Source organism: Gallinula chloropus (assembly GCF_964237585.1).
Source record: "Gallinula chloropus genome assembly, chromosome: 1".
NCBI classification, from domain to species: Eukaryota; Metazoa; Chordata; class Aves; order Gruiformes; family Rallidae; genus Gallinula; species Gallinula chloropus.
Genome location: NC_140085.1, coordinates 113,047,038 through 113,065,810, shown reverse-complemented (window position 1 = coordinate 113,065,810; position 18,773 = coordinate 113,047,038). Strand labels below are relative to the sequence as shown.

General features: G+C 41.1%; 1 protein-coding gene across 2 annotated transcripts in view; it reads left to right on the top strand.

Annotated features, from left to right (window-relative positions):
• GRIK1 (glutamate ionotropic receptor kainate type subunit 1) overlaps positions 1-18,773 on the top strand; it is a gene marked incomplete at its 5' end in the record, with an annotated part of 174,974 nt that overhangs the window by 124,170 nt on the left and 32,031 nt on the right. The window contains 3 exons of one of the 2 annotated variants that reach the window (XM_084261975.1): positions 13,575-13,682; positions 14,876-14,920; positions 17,918-18,031. In XM_084261975.1, coding sequence (XP_084118101.1) covers positions 13,575-13,682; positions 14,876-14,920; positions 17,918-18,031 — 267 coding nt within the window. The remainder of the gene's footprint in view (positions 1-13,574; positions 13,683-14,875; positions 14,921-17,917; positions 18,032-18,773) is intronic. The other variant, XM_084261976.1, reaches the window with a different exon arrangement.

Sequence of the window (18,773 nt, the reverse complement as noted above, 5' to 3'; positions counted from 1 at the left end):
ACTGGCACTTCCATGACTGTAAAACTTCCAAGCCTCTGTCTCAACTTATTTGTAATAATTCTTCTGAGTGAAGATGTCCCAGTTAGACTGGAAAACCAGCCTTGCTCAAACGCCTTCAAGCCCAAGAAACTCTTCTCTTAAAATTTGTAAAGGTTTTTCCAACCTTTTGTTAGCTGATTCTCATTTCTACAAATAATAAATGGTATGCCTCATAGAACGTCTATGGCCTGCAACAAATATGAGGGTTAGAAAAATTAAATCCCTGAAGAAGCCTGCTTAAATTATTACACCATTTTTCATTGTTAAAATGAGACCTTAATCGAGCTTAGTTTTATGCAGAACAACTACTGTAGATGTTGAACATTCTACAGTTTTTTTAAAGCACCTAGCTGTGTGTGACTCTGGTCTGTGGATGACACTCTGCTTCAAGAGTAATTTTTTTGTCCTTCCAGTTACAAGAAGATCACAACTGTCTCTGCATCAAGAAATGAAATTATGTAAACAGGCCATCTTCATTATCTTAGGTTGTTATTTTTGCCTGCTTTTTGAAAGTGTGATGGTAGTTCACAATGTAGTATGCTGTATTCTGGTTACATTGGCTATAACTGTTTTAATTTAATGTTTCTTCTTTACAAAAAGAAAAAAACAACAAACAAAACCCCACCCTTATCCTAGATACAGGAGATTGTAATTTCTGGTATCTTTTCTCCAGACTCAACACTTTTAAGTAAATGATAACCGTCCTTTGTAGAGAAAGAGGCTTTTCCATCAGCATAATTAGCCAGACTGGGAAACAAGGAGGCGTTATAATTTCCAGTCACCATAAAACGAGATGGAAAGACCTGCACCACAGGAAAGAAATCTTGAGAATCCTCTGAGGTGAAACACTTCTTCATGTAGACTAATGACCATAGAAAGCAACAAGATGGGTGGACTTGGTCATGCAGGAACTACCATGACCGTATATCTTTCAAGCCTCTGGCTCAACTTATCTGTAATAATTCTTTCTGAGTGAAGATGGTTCCGTGAATTAGTCACTCACTAGCCCATGCTTGCCTCCAAAGCCAGCTGCATGTCTACTTCAGCTTTGCTGAGTGTACAAATGATTTAGAAACTCCTGTCTGTCCAGATATATCTGTTATATACACACTTATTTTAGACCTGTTTGTTCTACAATAAGAAAGAAGTAGAGTTCTCCTTTTTTCACATTTTTAGTGCTGTTTTGCAGCTCTGAGATATTATCTTTTTTCAGCACATAAATGTTTAAAAGTTTATATCCTTTAAATCTCTGAGCTTTTTGATGTTTACTCAACACTTTAGATCACAGAATCATACCATAGAATCACAGAATGGTTTGGGTTGGAAGGGACCTTAAAGCCCATTTAGTTTCAATACCCCTGCCATGGGCAGGGACACCATCCACTAGCCCAGGTTACCCAAAGCCTCATCCAGCCTGGCCTTGAAAGCTGCCTGGGAGGGGGCAGCCACAGCTTCACTGGGCAGCCTGTGTCAGGGCCTCACCACCCTCATAGGGAAGAATTTCTTCCTAAGATCTAATCTAAATCTACCTTCTTCCACTTTAAAGCCATTAACCCTTGTCCTCTTCTTACATACCCTTGTAAAATGTTGCTCCCCAGCTTTCCTATAGGCGCTCTTTTGGTACTGGAAGGCTGCAATAAGGTCCCCCCCAGAGCCTTCTCTTCTCCAGAGTGAACAACCCCAGATATCTCAGCTTGTCCTCATAGGGAAGGTGCTCCAGCCTTCTGATCATCTTTGTGGCCCTCCTCTGGACTTGCTGCAACAGCTCAATGTCTTTCTTATGAAGGGACCCCCAGAGCTGGATGCAGTACTCCGGATGGAATTTAACAAGAGTGGAGTAGAGGGGCAGAATAACCTGCTGGCCATGCTTCTCTTGATGGAGCCTAGGATCTGATTGGCCTTTTGGGCTGTAAGCGCATATTGCCAGCTCATGTTGTGTTTCTCATCAACAGACACCCCAAATCCTTCTTCTCAGAGCTGCTCTCAGTCCATTCTCTGCCCAGCCTGGAGCTGTGCTTGGGACTGTGCTGACCCAGGTGCAGGACCTTGTACTTGGCTTTGTTGAACTTCATGAGGTTGTCATGGGCCCACCTCTCAAGCCTGCCAAGCCTGTTTAGATGGATGGAGGATCTCATTCTGATCCACCAGTAAAGGTGAGATCCATCCAGTTTGATTTTGTCTTGGTACGAAGAAAGCAAGCAACCATCCTCAGGACTGCTACATTTCCTGGGAAGCTCCAGTGCAGGAAACAGAAGACATAACTAATGAGTTGAAGATGGCATGACCACGTCCAGATTGATTTTGTCCAAATTTGATGAGCTGACTAACATTTTGAGAAAAGGGCAGGAACGCACAAAGTCTTGATTAACTGGTATCAAATCACAGGATGTAATTTTCAGGGGATTTTTGATAATAACTAACTAAATCTTAAGCAAACACAGAACATCATTGGAAGAAGGAACCGAATATTTTTCATTACTGGAAAAGTACAAAGTTAAAATAAGACAGAAGGGAAAGCAATCCATCTGGGGAGATATTAATCTTTTCTCTTCATTAAGATTGGCAGCATCTCCAAACAAAGGAGCATAACGCATCTTGTATGACAACAGCACATTTCTTTTAGTTCATGGCCCTTTATTGCTACCAAAATTAACATGTAATAGTTTTTTCATGGGACTAGAAATCTTCAGAGTGGAACACAAATAAAAAAGCAGTGAGCACTACAAGAGTCTGGATGTCAGGAGAGCCAAGAACTCACCATCTCCCCTGTTGCCTGAGAAAAGGTCTGTGTCACTCACCTGATCTTTCTGCTGCACAGATATGTCTATGCACATGGCTGGAGAAAGATGGAAATATTTCAGCTCCAAAACATAAAATAGCATCTCTTCTCCTGTGTCTTTCTCACTGTGTTTTAGAGCTGAGCCAGTTACAGCATCTATAGATTTTGGCCGCAGTTATTGCCTGGGCTCTGATGCAACAGTATTTAGTTAATCCAAAGAAAAGCAGTTATTTGCTTCAGTAGGACTTTTCTCATTAGATAATTTGATATTAAGATTTGGTCCACTCTCATTAAAATAAACACTTTTCTTTGTGTCATGGCTTAACCATGACAGCCATTCGATCACTCCTCCCCAGAGAGATGGGGAGAGAATTAAAAAGAAAAAAAGAAAAGGTAAAACCTGTGGGTTGATATAAACACAGCTTAATAGGACAGGACAGGAAGGCAACACTAATACTAATACTAATTCTAGAATATACAAAGCAAGTGGTACACAGTACAGCTGCTCACCTCCCAGAGCTGACACTCTGCTAGCTCCTGAGAGAAACTGTCTCTCAGCCCGCACCCCAGTTGTATATTTAACATGACATCACATGGTATGGAATATCCCTGGGACAATTTGGGTCATCTGTCCTGGCTGTGTCCTCTCTCAGCTTCTTGGGTGCCCCCCACCTCCTCATTGTCAAGCAACTATCAGAAGCTGAAAAGTCCTTGATTGCTTGGCAACAGCTAAAAACATCACTGCATTAACAATATTATTCTCATACTAAATCCAAAACACAGCACCATACCAGCAACTAGAAAAAAAAAACAAAAAAAACACCTCTATCTTTTACTATTTAAAAACTTACTTCTTGTCCATAAAGTAATGGATGCATTTCCTATATGTCTGTTACTGTTTCTTATTTTGAACTGAATCCTCTTAATTAAAAGAGCAAACAAAACAACTGCTAGACTTGCATCCCTTGTTGATTTATTAGAAAAAAAGGTCAGCTTTCCATGAAGATAATGTATGGCAGAGGTTAATGCCTATTGGGCTTACTATTCTGAAATCAAATTTCAAGTGGAAAGTCACTTTATTTTTGCAATGATCTATGCACAAATTGTAAAACAATGATCCAAGAACTTACATAGTAAGAATAAGTACATATTGAATTAATAAAAAAGTATCTGCAAGGTTCTGATACTGTGATATCTAAAGTCAAACAAGAAATCTGAAAAAAGATTATATATATTTTCTTCCATTCCATTTTGCTTTCTTAAATATTACCTGGAAAATAGCCTTGTTTATAAAGAATGAGCAAGAATTACTATAAAGTGATTTTATCTGAATATATGGAGGATATTTTGATACTTGCTACAGAAGACTTTTTCTCAGAACATTTTTTATATGTCTTGGTCTACTAGAAGTGTTCATCATTTACTCCTCGCTGATACTTCTATTAAAGTGTTACTGCATGGTCTAAACTAGATGATATTATTTGTATTGGGAAAGCTTCCATGAGCCCTAGCCACATCACCATCCAGCCATCCATCTTTGCTCCAAAAAGCCAGCGACAACTGTTAAATGTAGATGATTTAGAATTTGGAGCAATATACTCTCATTGAAACAATCTGTTTCTCAACCACATAACCTCCTACTCACACATTCAGAGATTTGCCAGCACTTGGTCCCATTATTTTACTTGGAAATGACAGTGCTTTGCATCATGTAAACCCCCCATAGACTCTTTGTCATCCACGTTGTTCATTGGGTCACTGTAATAGGACAACAGCTCAGTTGGGGAGGACATTTCCCACCCAACATGCTGTGTGGGAATGCCAGAGCTTTAGCTTTGACTCCTGTCTCTGCCATGGACTTTGTGCAAATAACTTCAGGTCAACTTGAAAAACTGTGTTGCAGTTATGGTTACCTGATAGGGTAAAACCAGTCACTGGTAGTGTTTGGTAGGCACTTCCAATTTGTTGACATAATCAGGCTGTTCACCACCCACACTTGTAGTTATCACATCACTCTAAACCAAAAGCAGCAGGACCTAAAATCTAGGTGAAGAAGACCTGTAGCTGGAAAAGCTGTGGTTCTCCTCTGTAAAAAATGGATGACAACTTTTGTCTAGTTAGTGTATTGAGTCTGCTAGCTGTGTGGAACGGGATTTCTCTCTGTACAGTTTCATTTATACAAGCAGTATCTGTTACAGTGGGATCTCTATTCCCACCAATACAGTAAAGTTATGGTTCTTAAATTGACAGTCAACAGTAATCCCACACAGACACTTCAGTAACAGTCTTGTTTGTGGATGGTAAAACAGATTCTGTTCTTACCAGGAAGAGTAACTTGTGAGGTTTGACCTTAATGGACGAGGGGAAGGTTGTGGATGTGGTCTACTTGGACTTCAGTAAAGCCTTTGACACGGTTTCTCACAGCATTCTGACTAAGAAACTGGCTGCCACTGGCCTTGACAGGTGGACCCTCAACTGGGTTAAAAACTGACTGGATGGCTGGGTCCAAAGGGTGGTGGTAAATAGAGCCAAATCCAGCTGGAGACCGGTCACAAGCGGCGTCCCCCAGGGTTCAGTCCTGGGTCCAGTCTTGTTCAACATCTTTATCAATGACCTGGATGAAGGCACTGAATGTTCCCTCAGTAAGTTTGCAGATGACACTAAGCTGTGAAGAAGTGTTGATCTGCCTGAGGGTAGGGAGACTCTTCAGAGGGATCTGAACAGACTGGACCGATGGGCTGAGACCAATGGGATGAGGTTTAACAAGGCCAAGTGTAGAGTGCTGCACATGGGACATAACAACCCCATGCAGCGCTACAGGCTTGGGGGGGACTGGCTGGAGAGCTGTCAGGCAGAGAAGGACCTGGGGGTGTTGGTTGACTGCAGACTGAATATGAGCCAGCAGTGTGGCCAGATGGCCAGGAAAGCTAATGGCATCCTGGCTTATATCAAAAATAGTGTGGCCAGCAGGTCTAGGGAGGTGATTGTGCCCCTGTACTCGGCATTGGTGAGGCTGCACCTCAAGTACTGTGTCCAGTTCTGATCTCCTCACCATAAGAAGGACACTGAGGTCCTTGAGTGAGTCCAGAGAATGGCAACCAGGTTGGTGAAGGGGCTGTAGACCCAACCATATGAGGAGCAGCTGAGGGAGCTGTGGATCAGATTAGAAGTTAGGAAAAAAATTTTCACTGAAAGAGTTGTCAGGGCCTGGAACAGGCTGCCCAGGGAGGTGACTGAGTCACCATCCTTGGATGTGTTTAAAAAAAAGGGTACGTGATATACTAAGGAATATGGTTTAGCATAGGACAGAAATGGTTGGACTTGATGATCTTAAACGTCTTTTCCAACCTTGTGATTCTGTGATTCCTTTTCATTTCTGCACACCCACTCCCTCATCTCTGGTATCAATATAAAACAATCTGGTAGCTATAAGTAATCTGTAAAGGAACTCATAGGCTTTTCAAACATGTGCTCTGAAATGAATCCACCTAAGCCATCATCTTCAAGTATTGAGGGTTCATTTGTCACATTTGCCACACAAAAACCTTTCATATGACTACCCCTGAATCTCATTAAGCTCAACCACTACTCTGGAAATGAGTGCTCTTGGGATGGCTCACAGAACAGAATGTGACTTTCCTAAGAAATCTGTTTGCCCACCATTTCTCTCTCTTGTTTCAAGACTGGTGTGTGCTCGATCTTATAAGACCTGCTTAAACCCCTTCCTAAGAGTACGCCTCGCCCAGACCCCTTCTTTGCATTATGGTGCTTGTGGTGGTTTGACCCTGGCTGGAGGCCAGATGCCCAACAAAGTCACTCCATCACTCCCCTTTTCAGCCGAACAGGGGAGAAAATATATATTGAGAGGCTTAGGAGTCCAGATGAGGACAGGGAGAGATCATTCTGCAACCAGTGTCACGGGCACAACAGACTCAACACAGAATAAAGGAAAGAAACTCTAATTTATTACACTTCATTGCACACCCAGTGACAACAGAGTCAGGTAACGAGAAGTGCGACCAGATCTTAAAGCACCTCCCCCCACCCCTTTCTTCTTAGCAGACTTCACTTCCCTTCTTCCCCCCCATTGTGGCATTGAAAAGGGCAGGGAATGGGGTTTTTGGTCAGTTCCTCATGAGATGTTTTACTTCTTAGCTGGGGGGGGCAGTATTCCTCCCACCCTTCCTCTGCTGCACCGTGGGGTCTCACCCACGGCAGACAGTCTTTCACAAACTTCTCCAATGTGAGTCCTTTCCCACAGGGCTTCGGCTCTTCACCAGCTGCCCCAGCGTGGGTCACTGCTATGGGGTGCAGTCATAAATCATGGAATGTTTCTCAGTCTCTCAAGGCCAGACTGTTCCAGCCTGGTCCTCCATGGGGTCACAAACCTCCCCACCAGCAAACCTGCTCCAGTGCATATCTCTCTCACTCATCTCTGTGTCTCTGTCTCTCTCCATGGGCTGCAAGTGCTGGCAGGGACTTGCTGCAACACAGGTCACAGCAGCTCCTGCATGTCCCCACCTGCTTCAGTGTGGGGCCTCTCACAGGCTGCAGGTGGGGTCTCGGCCTTTTCCATGGGCTGTGGGGGGACACCCGCTCCACCATGGGTTTCTCCATGGGCTGCAGGGGAATCTTTCTCTCCAGCACCTGGGGTGCCTCCTCCCCAGCTTCACTGCCCTTGGTGTCTACACATCTTCTCACTCCCTTCTCGGGGTGGCAAAAAGCAGCTGTTTGTGTTTTTTTTCTCCTAAATGTGATTCCCAGAGGCGCTGTGACCGTCACTGATGGGCTCGGCCTTGGTCAGCGGTGGGTCCGGCCCTGAGCTGGCTGGTGTTTACTCTGTCAGGCCTGCAGAGAGCTTCTGGCTGCTGCTTGCAGCAGCCACCCCAGCAGCCCTCTTCTTCACCGGAACCCGGCCATTCAAAACTACAACAGTGTTGCTTAAAAAACCCTTAGGACTGTATCAGTCCTGGACCTCTTCTGAGTAAGGACACTATGAAGTAGCATGATTTTCAGTGGGGTAGGTAAAACCTTGTGAAGATGAATGCTGAAATTCTTTATATTACATCTGTTATGCTAGATTTGGGGTGGAATAATGGAAAAGTCATTCTCTAACTTGTTATATTCCATAATCCTTGAGGATCTCTTTTAATAAGAGAATTAATTGTAAGAACTGATAAATTGATGTGTGGCTCAGAGCACATTATGATTTCCACTGTAACTAGAAGAAATATCACTATCACTTAAAGCTATCAACTATCTCTGCAATTCTAATAAAGTGGGAGCAAATTCTTTGTCCCAAAAGGAAGGAAAATCAAAGGAAAATTAAAGTTTTCCTCGATTATTACCATTTTGGTTGGTATATAGCGGTACTGCTATTTACAGTTTTGGAAGATTTTGTTGTAGAAAAGTGATCTGTGGCATTCTGAGCATGAAGCCACATTAGGTTTAGGTATGGCTAAGTTGTATAATGTTTTCAGAAATCTAATTTTGAAGTCCAAAAGGAAGAGTCTGGACTGGGGAAAAAAAGAAGAGAAAAAGAGCTCACTCACTCTCTTGTCCCATGCCACCAAGGAATACAATCAGTGTCCTCCATATATGTGCATTAATCGTTGTCAATAATTCTGAAACCATTAGAGTTCTGCTCTGTTAATAAAACTGAGACCCAATGGAGGAGACATCTTCTTCCATCTCTGCATTTGGATGTCAGTTAGCACCACCACTCTCATCAGAAATTTTGGATTATCAGTTCAAAACTAAAATAGAGGTTCACTGTCTTTATAAGCAGGTAATGCTGACTAAACAGAACAGGTCTGTCAGTCTGGCACACCTGGCATGCCGTTTGGGATCTCCGTGTGTACTCTTCTGCAACCTTTTCTTAAAAGCTGAAGGATGCCACTTGAAGTGGCACGGAGACACTACCACTTGCAGAAGTTTCTTTACTGGCATTTACTCTAGGTTGCTAATGTTTAGCTGAAGTAAAATGTTCTAGTCAGGTGGTAATAAAAGTGAGGTAAAGGACAAGACTGATTTCCATTCAAGGTGCTCATTTTGGTAGACCAGCACAGAAGCTGGACAAATTTCCCAATCCCAGTCCGAACATATATTGCATTCATTTTAGAGGATGTACAGGTGCAAAAAGACTTTGATGTTAGCATGTCTTTGCCACTGTTCAGTGGTAAATGAGCAAACCTTATTTGAAGATTTGAATACTAATGCTTCCTGAATTCCAGGTCAGATGACTGCCATTTTTGTTTGTTTGCTTCATTTATGAATTTTTTAAAAAAGAAACAAAATCCACAGCAAGATGGTGATCTAAGTTAATACCTATTACTTCACAACTGTGGTTAATTTGAAAAGTACATTAAATTAATACTTGATGTTCAGTGGAATATTAATAGAGGAGTGGAAATGCCTGCATATTATGAAACATTATTAAGCATAATAGTTTAAAAAGTTAAAGTTAGATTATGCCTTTGCATATTTGTATTGCCAGGGCACTCTGAGCACTTCAAAAACTATCTTGAAAAATTTTAAGTTTTGTAATCTGAAACACAGCTATCCAGTATCTGTCACTGTGATACTGGACTCAGAAAGAAAAAGTATGCCATAGGCAGGTAAAAGATTAACTAAAATATTTGAAGAAATGTATCTTGAGTAAGAACAAACAAATAGGTAATAAAAATGCAGTCAATTTGTCTGATAAAGATTGACATTTTTGTGTGCAATAGTCCAATACAGTATCTACAAAATTGGCTATATCCCATTGAGGCTATATCATAAAGCTGAAGATTTACTTAGTCAACACATTATATACACTGTGCGTTATGATTTCTTGATCTAGTTATAGCTTACTAATACAAATCTGGAAATATAAGTGATATCGGGTAGAGACAAAAGAAACAGAATACGAAATGTACCTGTTGTTTTACCTTAGTGAATCTGGTAGCAGCTGAACTGATTGATTCTGTGATTGAACTGTCGATTAGCTTTGGCTGAAACTAAGGCTGCTATAGTAATTGATTCAAGATGATGAAGTGGAAATTGATAAAAAGACTGCATGATGGTGGTGTGAATTAATAGCAAGTTTCTGGAGTGTTTGCTCTCAGAAGCTGAGTCAGCTTCATTTTCCAGTTGTTATAATTTTCCATCAATATACTTATATGGAAACTGATACTGTAATTTTAATATTTAACCCCAGATTACAGTTTGTAGCTACTGGTCCCATATGGTTTACTTCTCAGCTACCAGTTGAAACCAATGGATTGGTTTAATTCCCCGTTTTGTTTAATAAGCAGGAGAAAATAATCAAATGTTTACAACTTAGAAATAGGAATAACAATTACCTGATGAAACACAGTATTGAAGATCGTGAGACCTTATTTTGAACCTCAGCTGAAAACAGCAGCAAACCAAACTCCCCAAAGAACAGCATTTCCTCATGGTTCTGTTGTCAGAGGTAGCCCGCTGCCTTGTATAAATGAGATCTAAGACAAGAAATGGGTGTCGCAAACACAAGCTGCTGAAAATCTCATTTTTGTAATTAAGCTGCAAGCTACACTCAAAATTATCCAAACAGAAATCAGAAACACATCCTCTCTGTAAGTGTTTCAAATTGTGCCCTTAGTTTCTCTAATATTAAAGCAAGGACAGAGTGCAAAAAAGCAATTTCTTTTGATGAATTACATGATTAGGTTCCAATTCAACTTTTATTATATCCTGTAACATTTAACACGGAGTGTCACTAGGAACATTAAAATCGCTATAAATCTTGCGTATAAAAGCGTGAAATCTCATCGCTGTGTTAAACAGTTGTGCGGTTTCTGACTATTCAGAAAGTTCTGCTTCATTTCTGTTCGCTAATTGCATTTGAGAACTGTGCCATGGCTGCCTATGCTGTTTACCTAATAGGTACTCGCATCCTCAATTTCCCTGGCGGGCGCCTAGAAGTGATGGCGTGTGGCTGTGGTCAGGGGGCACTGATAGGTTCCTCTGTCTCTGCACGCAGCTGGCGGTTGTGCTTTAGAACTCAAACCCCATTCAACGCTTGGAAGTTTTACCATAGATTTCAGACGGCCTGGCATGGACTGTAGGTTCCTAGATGCTCCCTCCCTTTGTTGCGTGAGGAAAACTTTTCTCTCTGATCAGAAACTTCACCCATCTGTCTAGACACTTCTCTCAAGAAACTTCACCCATCTGTCTAGACATGTTGCACACACAGGCTCCACAACTGTGTTGAAGTCAGGAATTAAATTACGGTCACTGGACTCAAAACCTAAATGTTTTCTTTTTAATTAGAAGAAATAAAATAAAATCAGGAAATATATTTAGAATTCAAATGCTACTTGAGGATTTTGTCTCACAATTAGGGTCTGAAGAACATTCAACATTTAAGTTTAACTCTTCTGAGAAAGACTCCCTGACTCCTGTTTATTATTTGTCACTTTTGGATCTTTATTTTGTGGTCTAAGTGACATTTCAGTTGACAAAGGCTATATGCACTTCTCTGTTACCTTGAAATTTAAGCACACACCGATGCAGCTTGTAACATCTTTTCCTTTCTTTTCTTTTTTTTTTTTTTTCAGTGGGAGGGTAGAAGTACCAATGCCTGTTTTCAAAAGTGAGCTACCATATAAATCTTTTTTTTACTAGAATGGAGATTTAGGCTCCTGATACCAATTCCAAAAATAACATATTGGTTCCTTTATTCAAGATCGTATCACGTTAGCAGAGAAGCCGTGCATCTGATATATAATCAATAAAAGTGAGCATTTCACAGAAGCAAATTGCCCTCTGGGGAGGAATCGATCTCTAAAGATCATATTTTAAAAAATGTTCCATCTTTATGAATAAGAGGTGAGGGTCATGTCAGACTAGTAAAAAGACAGACTGGAAAAGAGATATAATGAAATGCATTTGTGTTTGTCCCCTCCTGTTATTTTTAGTATATCAGCATCCAAACCCTCAAATGTTTCACTGTTTACAGCTGAGATTTTCATATGTTCCCATGTCCTTAAGATGGAAAGTCTCAGAGAAAGGTTGTTGCATTTGCACTTACCCATTCTTAGCTTACTTCAGCACACTTAGGAATCCTGCTGTATTTCCACAAAATTCTAGATGCACTAGATTTGTCTGAGACACACGGTGATAACATCCCAGCATCTGAGATTAAATAGTGCAGATTCAGGACTAGAATTTAGATTTAACAAGAAGGGGAAGACACCATTCCGTAGGTCTCTTGACTTAATGCAGCTTTCCTGATGTCATCCATCTACAACAAATTAAATGAGCAGATAACAGTGCGCAGTAGAAAAGCTTATAATTTAAGACTTATATGGCTGACACACATGAAGAAACTATGCCATCATTTATCATCAGCTTTTCCTGTATCTTTGAAGAATTTAATCTAATGTGGGAGCTCCCAAAAATAGGTTATAAAAATCATCTGCAGTTTGAAATCCATCAACTACTTTCTTTTATAGATAAGCTTCAGCACTGGGGACAAAATAGGGGCTATCAGAGAGACAGATAGATCTCATTTAAAAGACGGTGAGCTTGCTGGGAAGCCTACAACATACAGAAAACTCAAATTGCAGAGAAAGTTAGTTCTGGACATTGATCCTGCTGCACTGAAGAAGTGTTCCCCAGCACAGGGATTATGGCTCTACAGACTGATGCACAAAGTCCACCACTTTAACTTATTCTTGATGATAATGTTTAAAACTAGGAAAATGCGATTTCACTTAATTATGATAGAACACTAAAATGCTGTGTGGACCAAAACCGACCATATGTAACTTGTCTGCTTTACTTCAAACATATTTAAGACTACAAAGTTTTTTATTAGGTCTCTGTTACTGGGTGATTTTTTCCTGAAAGCCTGCTTTTAGAGCCATCATCATCATGCCATCACCATCTGTAAGCACCAGCAGTGGCAGTGCTCCTACTAGAAATGGCACACCTTGTTTGTCTTGTTCCTTGGTGATGCCAACTAAAGAGGGATTGGTGAAACAATTCTGCTGATATTTCTAGCAAAGTCCAAGGGCATTGGGGTCTTGTGCTGGTGCAGGAGATTTCATCCCGGAAAAAGGCCGGACTTCTGTGCCCTGAGTCGCAGAGGCGGTATCTATCACAGGAGACCAGGAAACACCCAACACAAGTGTTGTTTAAGCTTTGGTGATTTGGGATGGTTAGCTACCTTTGTTCATTAAATACCTTCCGAGGACTCCTATTCACTAGCAATGGTCATTTGTTACCCAATTGTTGTACAGAACTTAAAGCGTCCTGGGGCTGGAGCAAAGCAGATCACTCCAGAGAGGTTGGTGGGTTTACACTGTCGAAGGTTCAGACCCAAACCTCAGACAAAGCAGACTCCTTTTAAAATTTCTCTGTGAATTCTCATGCAGTGGAAGCCTGCCCTGTGTTTGGGCACATGTAACACATATTTGTATTGTCTCTTTCTCTCTATTCATTCTATCTTTTTATAGATGGTACCAAACATCTGTAAATCAGTGCATATAATCTGTTACGGACTCATGCCCGATTGTTAAATACAAAACATATACAAGAGAAACTAAATAACAAAAAAGCTGAAGAAAGAGCTGTTTATCAAAGTAACAAAGCTGTATATGTTTTTTAAAAAAAACTATTTTGAAGTGATTTAATGCTACGTTTAATTCCAAGTATAATATTTGTTATGGATTCAGAATAGTTCCTGCTAATGGTTACAGGGAAGAGTGTTCTTGTGTTCACACAGGCACGGTGGGACGGCCTGACAGGGCGCATAACCTTCAATAAAACGGATGGCTTACGGAAGGATTTTGATTTGGACATTATTAGCCTCAAGGAGGAAGGAACAGAAAAGGTAACCAGATCTTTTGTAAAACAATGACAGAAAGCTAATTTGACAGGGGTGTAGGAAAGTCCATTCTCCTCAGCTTGAACCTCCAGTGCTTGGGGTAAAAAACACTATTCCCCAGATTATTTAGGTCAAGGTTAAAATGGAGCTTCTAAGATTGTTTTATTGTATCACAATGCATACCTTGCAGTTTGAGGTATGTGAGAAGAATTTGGGAGTGACAATAATTATCTGAATGGAAATAATTAAGTGCACGTTATCTTTGGGTCTTACTGCTGTAACTTAGTGTGGTAAATTCATATATAGATAAAACCTAGGTTTATCTTACATGGTACTACTTTTAATAAATGTGACATGAGATAGAGAGGAAAGAAGGTGCTTGAATAATAACCTCGACAAGAGTTGAGATGTTAAAAATTCTTCATATTTTTGAGATTAGATCGGTGCTTTTTTCCTAACCTCCCTGTTTATCATAAATTGTGCTGAAATGGTAAGACTACAGGGGACTAAGTGACTTGTAGTATCTTTGAAAACAGAAAGTTCTGCATGATACAATTTTGGAAACTGGTTCTGCATTCAAAGAGAAAGCAAATAAAATTCATGTTCCTTCAGACACAGAGGAGCATGCCTCTGGAAAAAACAAAGCAACAACCACCATGACAAAAGACCTTGCTTTCCTTACTTTGCCATTTATAAATGCACCTGAAGACACAGAGCTGTAAGGCAAGGAGACCTCCTTGACTAGCAGACACCGTAGGAAGGAGCACAAAGCCACAGAAGCTTTTGGCCATGTTTCATGCAAGCTGGTGGGCATTGCTGCTGGCATCCAAGCCCCACTGTCACCAGCTGGGGCCCACGTTGGAAACTGAGGGGGTCTTGGGGTATCCTGGAGGGAGGTGGGATGGCCCTGTCCTGGCCTTCAGCCAGCAATCATTGTCTCCTGAAGGGCACTGCAGGGCTCCCTCCACCACTGCCTAGGAGGTGGCTGCGCTGGGTGTCCAAAGATACCTAACACAGAGTTACCACCACCAGCTCATGTCAGCTGGAGACAGTTGTTCTTTGCTTTGCATACGCTGGCTTTACTCTGAATGATAATTGATGATGGGTTAATTGAGACTTTAAATGTAGTTGCTCCCACACAGCTCTGTGGTTCTCTTCATTTTTAATGAAGCACTCTGTTTATTTTTCTCTGTACCAAGGCTGCTGGCGAGGTTTCTAATAATTTATATAAAGTGTGGAAGAAGGTTTGTACACAGACAGGTGATGCAAAAAACCTTTGGGCTGGGTCATCAGACTCATCCTTTGGGTTTTGATAGTGACTCTTGTATTGCAGTTTAGAGACAACAGTCTATCTGAGAGGATGAATTTTTCTGGAAATATAAGTTTCCCAAGCTGAGACACTCCAATTCCAAATAGTAAAAGAATCTTGGCAGGATTCAGCTTTTTCAACTAGTAGATTTTTTATCATTATTATTTTATCTTCTGGGTGCTGTGCCTTTTCCCTGTTTGAGTAGAGGCTCCTGGCTGCATCAAAAGCAGTCCTTCTGGCAGCTGTTACCCTTCCTGATTCACCTAAGATTCATCATGGGTGGTAAATGTACACCATTTCAATTGTCTGTTAGTATGAGCAGCAAGGACTTTTTTAATCTGCGGGGTTGGATTTTTTTTTCTTTTGCCTCCCACGAAATGCATATTGTGCAGGCAATGTTTGAGCATTGCTGGCCCAAAATCTTGACAAGTGTGTTTTTCTCCTTACAGAAAAAAAAGTAAATAGATGATTAAGTGGGTGCTGTCATTCACTAACATACAGAAAATGGAACTAAGCTTGTTTATAAAATATCTTAATCACCCCAGGAATCTCAGCCCTTTTTTAAGGTGAGGTGCCTCTGACTGGCAGATAAGGCACTGAAGTGGGAGTCAGGGGCCAGCTCCACATGCTGCACCCCACTGGAGGTACAACCCACAGTTGAAATTCTGTAAGAACATGACAACTTCATTTACCACATTTAAAGTGCTCTTGAGTTGCAAGATAAAAAATTGTTATAACGCTTAGAATTATATTTTGTTTTTATTTCACACGGACCTTATTATTTTCCACCCCTCCCACATAACACAGTTAAAAAAGGTTTGGGGCTTGTACTGTTTTGAGAGGGATTTTAATGCTACAGAGTAGACCTGTGCAAAACATCCTATAGCACTCTTTTCATGTTCTTATAAAGCACATAGTTAATAACCTTGATTTAATCTTCAGTGAATCAGGCTAAGGCACAAAGGCCCCCATTTCCCTCATTACTGGTGAATAGATCATCCTACCTGACATGCAGAACGCTATTGAACCAATCTTGCTTTTGACTCTAGGCATTTCGTGTTACGCTGAATTGATTTAAACCAAATTACAATTGGTTCAGAGCACAGGCTTGCTGAGAAGGGCATATGACACCTCTCAAACTTGTCACTAAACTGCAATAAATCCCCCGGATTCACCATAGTGATGTACTACCTTGGCCTCATTCTTCCAGTGCCCCTCCGACCTCCTCCATCGCTCTAATCAAGGTTGACCTGCGGTGTCATTCTTTTATCCAGACGTAGAGTCGTCTCCTGGTGTATTTTGTATGCACTGTGACTGTGTCGCTCCATGTTCTTCATGGTTGTTCTCCTCTTCCCTGCTGCCAGCCAATAAAAACATATCAAGTCACTAGCAACAAGCAGAAAGGCTTTTTGATTAACTCAGACACCTTGGTGCAAATTCAAGGACACTGGTTATTTACTCTATTCCTGGCACAGGCTATCATAATATCCAACATTTTATTTTGTGTGTACTTTCCAGATCAGTTTCCCAACCTGATCTAGTTTTGGAAACAAAGGGAATGACTGATAAACACTTGAAAAATAGTTTTAAAATACGGCATGACTATTCCCATGAAGCATGATTTGGAAAAAATGGTTGTGAAAGGCAAAAGCCATGGTACCCAGGGACACAAACCCAAAGTTTTTTTGAAATTATGCAGTTATTCCCCCAAATCCACACTCAGCAGGCACAGACTAATCTGCTGGATTTCATACAAAGGCAAAACCATCTCTGCCTCAGTTAACAACCAAAGCAAAGAAGTCTGGCCTCGGTGTGAAATGATGGGAGCATCTGATGGCAGATAGAGACCTTCAGTTCACAGGACAAGTCAATCTTAGACTTGACAGCTTTGCTGGCAATCCCAGCAGGGAGGATCTGAAAGCGGATCCCTCCTGGGTAGAGCTGAAACATGCTGGCAGAGTGGTGTGGCAGTGCAGACAGTTCTGGATGGCTGATCTCAGTCCTGCAGACCGTCTGTTTGGTGCTCTCCACAATGTCCAATACAAACCAAATTGCCCGAGCCAGCCCTTTGCCCAGAGTTTTTTCACATCAGCCCTCAGCCATATTATGTATGTAAATCCAAAGGGGGGGGGGGGGAAAAGGAAGATGCCTTCATTCTGTTTAAGTAAATACTTATCTCAATAAATCAACATAATTATAATTTCAGCCCTCAGTAGGTGTAGATACAAATCCACTGCAATCATGAAGATCTTTCCCTAGAGGCTTTGGATTGGGCATTAAATACGGGAATTCTTCACTATCTCTGGTGCTTGAAAAGAATTTGCCTTTGGCTAGTTATATTTACTGAGCAAATACTGATCAATGCATGAAATGGTATCACCTTGCTAGCTCTGACATATATAGTAGTCAAGAAACGACAGAATAATCTTTGCTAAACCTGCTGAAGGCAGAGCAGAAGCAAAAGGCCAGTACATCCATCAATTTGCTTCAACATATTTATTCAAGCTTTTAATCTGTTACATTGGAAGAGAGAGGTCTTGCCATGTTTCAACTCTACCATTTACAAAATTAAAAAAAAAAAATCATAAAAATAGACGTTTGACGTTTTTTAGCAGCAAACAAAGTCAACGTGTTCTGCTTTTGTAGCAAATTGGCTAATACAGCACTGTATTGACATGCCTTATACTCTTACAGTTCATTCATGCCCGCCCTTTTGAAAGGGCGATACGTTCCCTGTGTTTTCTAAATCAGCCATTTGATGTTGCTGCCTTCCTCAGGCCTACAGCTGTTTCCTTTCTCTAGCATTTCATACTGCTGGTGTCTCTTTCTGTGGTGACTAGAGCCAGGGCACTCCTCCTAGGTGGCGAGCGTTTAGGGAGAGGCTTCGGCTCGCTGTGGCCAGGCAGCCGCTCACGCGCTCTTTTCTGTGCAGATTGGGGTTTGGAACTCATACAGTGGCCTTAACATGACAGACAGCAACAAGGACCGATCGACCAACATCACAGATTCCTTGGCTAACCGGACACTTATTGTCACCACCATTTTGGTAAGTCTCACTGGACAGAGGTAGTACCTCAGGCATTGCTGATGAGGAGTTGTGGGGCTCTTGGCAGGCACCTTTTCCACCTCCGTCCTGCATTCCACAGCTGTCTTCCTCCACATTAAACAATCGATTGTTCAACTAGACTGATTTCAAGCAATTTTTTTTTAAATTTAGACTCAGAATCGACATACACATTCATCTATCCACAAGACTGATTCAAAAATATCCCACTGCCAATGAAAGACTCTCAGGAACCTCCACCTCCAAAATTGTTTACCTTACCTCAGTATTTCAGAGATAAACCCTGCATACTTTTCTTCCCAGAAGAACTAACACAAATACTGAGCTTTGTAGTCAGTGCTTACACATCCTTCTTTTTTACTGAAAATGAGATGAAGAGGACTTAAAGAAAGTAGCAAGCAGACTGAGGTATGTCCTTACTACGATAAATGGAAAATATGCAACCAGGTACTCATGAGTTGTTCTGCCTCATGCATTCTCCCAGGCCAGTAATGCCACTTTTTCCAATTTTTCTTCCTGATTACTCAGGAGAAGATAAAGACCTCAAAGAATCCCTCTACACCCCTTTTCTATTGCCAGAGGTCTTTCACCACATTAAACCACAGAAACCTGCTTGCCCATATCTTCTTCTGACTCAAAATCCTTTTTGAAAGAAAAGCAACAAGGGACTTTGTAATCTACCTGTGCTGTTCTCCATTCTCTCATGCGAATACCTGCTCAACTC